We start from the raw sequence: 6,590 nt of genomic DNA, 5'->3' as shown, positions 1-6,590 counted from the left end.
TAGGATTAAAACATTATGGCTACCACATAAATAAAGAGCTGGGCAGCAGCTACAAAATGAGAATTTGAGAGAATAAGGATATACAAACAAGAACGACTCCCAATGAAAAGGCAGAATAAATTGGATTGGTAAGTAATACCACTCCCAGGCCGCTGTTCCAGGCAAATCCATTATATGTAAAACAAGAGATAAATAAATGGAAATGCTTTTCAGCAGCTAAAACAAGATGATATTTACAGAGTTTCAAGGAGTAGAACAAGCGAACAACATAAAAATTACGAGAATTGGTAAGTAAAACTAACAGGCAGAACTTGGCTTCTCAGAAACAGTTATGACACGCATTACATTGCAGGCGGTACAAAATCTTCATCAACAGAATTTAAATGTTACCCTTCTTTCCAAGAGAAAACAGCATATCCCCTCTGTAGCAAACAAAAACGGCATGGCTAGCATGCATACAAATTGTCTAGTGTCAAATGTCGAGAAATACGATTGAAACCAGCATTTTTGGCTGTTTCACAACAATACCAAAAGCTATCAACAGAAAACCAGGGGCTTCAACTTCAAAAAAAAAATTTAAAAGAATATGAGAATATTACCAAGTGTTATGAGAAGCTTGTAAGCAATATGAATTTTATATATGTATATTCTCTTCTTTCTTGGGAAGGGGATTTGGGAGTTGGCTTGGAACTAAAAAGCAAGACAGAATGGCAGATAATCCCGATGTAGTTTCTCCAAGTGACAGTGTGCTATCATCTCCAAATCAGACACCAATGATTATTAAAAAAAAAAAATCGATAAACTTAAGCCTCACTCCACGTGTAGCCTCTAATTCTCAATACAGCCTACAATAATAAACTTAGATCTTTATTATCTTGGAACCACATTGAAACATTTGGTAAGGCCAAATAGTTCCATTTCTTCGGCATAAGTCCACTCTGCCAAGTGCCAATAGTATAAAGCACTTACAATTATCTGAAGAAACTGGTCCACTTTTAATTCCTTTCATGCTTGAAAAATCCATGAAATAAGATTCTTGGAAGAAAAAAGGGTTGTGGGTGTACTTGATAGAGAGTTGCTGTGAATGCATTTGTGCTCCAGAAAAACTAGCATAATTTTCTGTAAATGAAAATTAGAGAACTTCAGGATTATAATTTTATCAAAAGTAGTTTCTAAGGACAATTGAGATACATTTTCACTGAATTCAAGCGTCTCTTCACTGAATCATCCATGTTACTTGTAACCAGCCTAACAATTATGCTCCTGTTAAGTTTGCCATCTAATTTAAAATGCCATTTATCCCATATAGTCTCCAACCAGCAACTAGCTGGTTTGAGCTTGCTTATATCTAAACAAATTACCCTTATCTCACAAATAAATCATATTGGTGCCTAAGCAAATGATATTATGAACCAATTTGCAGTCAAATTTAAGAGATTTTCACTAAGCAAACTACATTTAAAATGTCCTTAATTTATGGCAGCATAATATATTAGCAGGTCAACGGGACCTAAGTTAAAAAATGAAGATCATGTAATCAACTTTAAATATCTACCATCAGCATTGGTTACATACTTGTTATTTTCTTGACTAATAGATACGGACATACAGTCAAAGTAAAATTATTTTGCTTGGTACCAAATGAATGCCAACATTGAGGTAAATTAGTCCAGGTGGAAGTTGCCATCACCAGCTACAGCTGGACAACAGTTCCTAAAAGTATAAAAGGTGACAAGACAGACCCATTAACTTCTAAACTTCGAGTTAGTACTTTGCTTCTATGTAATAAGGATACATTCAGATACAAATTATACAAGCAATATTAGCCATATTTCATCATACCAGATTGGTCAAGGAGGTGGGAAAGATGGCACCGTCCGATGCCTGAATAATTTTGCTAGTGTTCTGCGCTGACAATCCTGCATAGAGTTAATATATACAAATATAAATCCTTAACATAGTAACCTTTATAGTGATTAACGACTTAATGTGTTATTCATGCATATCATGTATTTGTGTTGTGTACAGCACAAGAAGAAATGCACATATTTTCTATTAAAAGAAGATTTTCTATTTTTTTTATTACAGTGTTGTCATGGCATATACGTGATTCTAACAATGTCAAAGGGAAAATAAGTTGCTTCAATTCTCTTAGGGCAAATGATCTTAATTTTCTCATCCTCCCACCAGTGGAAATCCCACATACATAAAGGTTTCAAAGGCTCCATTTTTCTCAAAATCGTTAAGCTGCATGCAATTGATTTAGAAATCATTCAGCAACAGAACTACTTTCAAGAAGATTTCACATGAACTGGAAGGCACTTGTTAGTTGGAAATATCAAATCTCAAAGCAAACCATATTTATTAGGGCACCTACATATTAATGTTTTATAACAATAATATTTGAGAGGCAATTAGATTCAATGGCTATCAGCAGTCATCTATAAGAAGCTTATTTTACAGATCTCAGATGTCAAATAAACCATTTGATAAACAAGAGTTTGCTAACACATAGAGTACAGCTCAAACATAATATTTGAGAAGCTTTAAAAAGGAAATCGATCAAATTCTATGTAGAAACCATAGTTTAGCAACATCATGCCCCTGCAGCAAGCAATGCGGTGACAAATATCTTATAACATACTATAGTTTAATGAAAATGTAAAAATCACCTTAAACATATTTAGATGGAATGGTTTATCTGGATTCATTCTCCTCAACTTCAAATAAGTGTAGGCAAAGCTTAGTTGGTCACGCGAGGTAAATCGATCTACTTCATTGAACCACAAGCATGAAAATAAATTTGACATTGGTGTATGGGCCCGGATGATAAAGGAACCTTCGGGCACATCTGCAGGGTTCATTGAGCACAATCAGTTCCTGGAATACAAGACAGCTAAGATAAGAAGAGAAGGCTGATAATCCAAACATAAAAAGACACCAAGATACGCACAACTTGGAAGAGGAGTATTTGGGTCTGAAGGATCAAACTTTCTGAGGCCATCAGACTGGTAAAACTTAAACTGGTCATCAATGGCTGTATGGTTGTACTTATTCAGACGTTTATTTTGTAAAACCTCTTCCCAAACACAGTGGCGATCATAGTGGTTTGAAATGGCATACTCTGCTCTCATTCGCCACATAAAGAATTCAATGATTAGCATTGGGTCAGCATTAAGTCGCATCTTACTGTCAATCCAGATTGAATACCTGAAATAAACATTAAATCATAGTATTTAAGTTAAAGATTTTGTCAGACTTAGAAGGATAAGCATGAGGCTTACAAACTAGAGGCAAAACCTTACCTAGAAGAAGGGAAAAGACGATGTGATAAAAACTTTGGCACCTTTCCAGTTTTCCGCATATCCAAGTACGGTAAGTTCCTCACAACAACAATTTTCCACAGACCAACATATCCTTTATCATCAGGTGTATGTCCTTCGGAAGACAGTTTTGACAGTGTTTGCTCATCCACAAACATAACAAAACACACATTTTGCTTGGAAAATTCACTAATCTGAAACAAACAAAAAACATGGAGCATTACCGACAGAATAGAAAGTAGAGCAAATTATCCTAAAATTAAAGCAACACCATAAACCAATCACCTCGTTGCTTCTTCTGCTATATTACTTTATCAACATTTAGTTAAACCCAATTAAACATATCTAGACAAAAAATTGTTGTAGGCAGTGAAGAATATAATATCATCCAACATAAGATTTTCAACATATGAGAAGGAAACAGAGACAGGAAAGACACCAAACTAGAAAGTTGATCTAAACTTCCATGTATTTCATACATCAGACTGAAGTCTCCTGACAGTGAATTTTTCCATAAAATAGTTTTGTATGTCTATCCCTTTAAAGCCTTTACAATGAATTTAAGCTTAACTTTACCAATAATACTTTACTTTAAAGAACTCCCTCATGTCCTCTGTCTTAAAATCTTCAAGTTTGTATCTATTCTTCTCTCTTTGGTTGAAATAGGTGATGTAGACAATATATTCTTTAGAAAAGTTTATGCTTCTTATCAAGTAGCTAAATGAATAATGAATGCGTAAACGAAGTATCAATTCACTGAAGAACACAAGACATTTGAAATAAAGAAGCTCATTCTCAGTTCTTCCGGACATGAACACATCATACATGGCAAATAATGAGATTTGATAAGGAATGGGTCATTTACCAATCTGCTTGTGGGTCTCCTCAGAAAGTCAGAGCTTCCAAAAATGCAAGAAGATACTGCAATTCGGCAAGTATTCATGTATGCCTTATCATTTTCACTCAACTCAAATCCAGTGCTTGACAATCCTGGCAGGCCTTTGACAAAACCACAGTGAATAGTTTGATTCCTTGCAAAGAATGATTTCTCCCTTTCCGCGAGAGTTTGATACCCTCCAAATCTACTCTCAAGTGAGTTGGCATGCAAAGGATTCACTTCCCTCTCTAAATACTCGAGTGAAAACTGTGTGAAATTCATATAATTCTTGGGCTCCAAAATATTATCAACTGCTGCTGCAAGCTTAACTTCACAAGGAAAATCTGAAACAAAAATATGTGGAGAAAAACAACACTAAATGGTGCTAGACATGAGAAATAATTTGCACAAATAAGTTTGGTTTTAACTTTCAAGGATTTGGATCTTTACTCAAGAAAAAAAGACTTATTTAAGCATATCAGTAAGATAAATCAAATGATTATCAATGACAACTTAGTCAACATAAAAAATCTGGATAATGCATTCACATAAGGCAATAAGAATCACAACTAATCAGTTATGGTTTAATTAGGGGTTTGTATATGAGGTTGCAATTCATTACTCCATAGAATAGTTCACTACTCATGCCATGAACAAGAAAATGAATGGAAACTTATCAGTCTTCACAAACATTGTTTCATGCTTTTATCGAGGTTCTTTCTGACTTTGTTTAGATTTAATTATGTCAAGGTTTGATATATTGTACTACAAGACATGGCAGTAATCATTTATGTTAATTCTCTCCTAGCATTGTTCAAAAGGAAAACAATGTGACAACTCTAACATAAGGAAAGGGCAAAGGATGATTAGTTCAGACCATAAGAGCTAAAATGAGTAAAGCTCAATAATCAGCCATTTTTTAAAGTGATGAAAGCATTGAAAATAAAATTTTAATGAATTCAATGTTAAATACAAACAAAGATTTGAATTTGATTAGATTTTTCTCTTCTGCTCCTTCACAAACAATTATAAATGTTTTCTCAAATTATCTTAACAACAAACAAAAGTATAAAAATTAAAGGAAAAAAATAAAAAAAATCTCTTACGCTGCTTACGACGCTTGCTTTTCGGTGGCGTCAGGGCGGCATAGGAGCCGGAAATTTCATCATGTACTTCTTGTGATAAGAGGAGATTATTCTCTTCCTCATTACCTGGATTTATATAAAACAATTAAATTAATTATCCAAAAAAAAAAAAGAAATGTAGGGTTAAGAATAAATAAATAAATGAGCGAAAAGGAAAGCTGCGAATCTGACCATTGGAGAGTAAATTAAGGCAAAATGTAGCAAAAACGAGCAAGAAGAATACAGCGAGAAGAAACAGTAGCCAACGGAAGAATCTAGGCTTAAGAAAATTACGAGGAAACCTCCTTCCTCGACGACCGACTCGAAAACCCTGCCCGCTTCGAGCCACCGAGTTCAAAATCACACCGATTAAGCCGCTTCTTCTCTCTTGTAACCATTCGCCATTGTATTTATACAAAGCCATCGCAAAGAAAGCTTTGAAGAAATCATCATCTCATCTGCCACAAAATCAAAAAATATATATAATAATCATGAGATCTACACATTCGTCACTGTTTTAAAACAACCGCAATTTTCAATTTTTAGATTCGAATGTTAAATTTTTTGAAGCTTCATTTCTTTTTTGCTGTTCTTCTTCTTCTTAGAATTGGTGACGGTTAATGGGAGAATTTTTATTACCGACGGTGTCTGGTCTTAAGCGGGGTTCCGAATAAAGCGCCGAGGTCGATTGCGATGGACCGGACTTGTATTTTTTTTTTTTGGATAATATTTCGAACACATTTTTTATCATAAGATTTTTTTTTGGAAATATTTTATCATAAGATTTGAGGGGATATCGTTTAATTACGTACTTAATTTGATTTCCTTCGTTAATGTATAATAGTGACGGTCGATGGAGATAATTATTTTTTGTTAATTGGAAATAACTTGATTTTAACTTAATTTGATTTCCTTCATTTGGGACTTGTGAGATTAAAAGCCAAAATCAATCATTAAATAAATAAAAGTGTTATTGAAAAATAAATTATTAAAGATATTAATTTAATTTAACTTAACATTTAATTTAAAATCAAGTAATTAATTGTAAAAGTTATAAACACATCAAATTATCAATGCTCACTCAATTTTAATATCACAATTAAATTGACAATCAATCCAAATAAAACGAACACTCATCAAATTAAAATAAAAAATTCATACTTATAAATACTTTTATTTGAAATAATTTAAAATCAAACATTTAAACATAAACACATGAACATTCTCATTATCCTTTGATTTTATGAAACAATCTCAAATTAATAC

The 6,590-nt window shown here is 33.4% G+C and overlaps 1 protein-coding gene across 9 annotated transcripts; it reads right to left on the bottom strand.

Moving 5' to 3' along the window:
- Positions 1-6,133, bottom strand: LOC111318350 (transmembrane protein (DUF616)). 9 transcript variants are annotated; one of them, XR_002693630.2, is made up of 10 exons: positions 5,964-6,133; positions 5,517-5,782; positions 5,307-5,411; positions 4,189-4,544; positions 3,306-3,517; positions 2,954-3,210; positions 2,673-2,851; positions 1,843-1,919; positions 600-1,119; positions 1-511 (listed from the first exon to the last, which is right to left on the bottom strand). XR_002693630.2 is itself a non-coding variant. In XM_022921148.2 (9 exons), the coding sequence occupies exons 2-8, from the start codon at positions 5,746-5,748 to the stop codon at positions 1,851-1,853; spliced, it is 1,410 nt and encodes a 469-aa protein (XP_022776883.1). In that variant the 5' UTR covers positions 5,749-5,782; positions 5,964-6,133; the 3' UTR covers positions 1-1,119; positions 1,843-1,850. The 9 variants fall into 9 exon arrangements, 6 of the variants coding, with proteins under 6 accessions (XP_022776883.1, XP_022776887.1, XP_022776884.1 ...); XR_002693632.2 differs by having other exon boundaries at positions 1-446; XM_022921148.2 differs by having other exon boundaries at positions 1-1,119.
- Positions 6,134-6,590: the final 457 nt, after the last annotated feature.

Source organism: Durio zibethinus, chromosome 2 (genome assembly GCF_047325235.1).
Source record: "Durio zibethinus cultivar Kanyao isolate XHJ-2024 chromosome 2, ASM4732523v1, whole genome shotgun sequence".
NCBI lineage: Eukaryota > Viridiplantae > Streptophyta > Magnoliopsida > Malvales > Malvaceae > Durio > Durio zibethinus.
This window is presented reverse-complemented; position numbering and strand designations above follow the sequence as displayed.

Bases quoted from the DNA above. Each gene is read 5' to 3' on its own strand.
- LOC111318350 (XM_022921148.2), bottom strand. From the start codon at position 5,748: ATGGCTTTGTATAAATACAATGGCGAATGGTTACAAGAGAGAAGAAGC. The intron at 2,852-2,953 runs GTGCGTATCTTG...TGAACCCTGCAG, and splicing joins AAATACTCCTCTTCCAAGTT to ATGTGCCCGAAGGTTCCTTT. The intron at 1,920-2,672 runs GTGATTTTTACA...AACTCTATGCAG, and splicing joins TCCATCTAAATATGTTTAAG to GATTGTCAGCGCAGAACACT.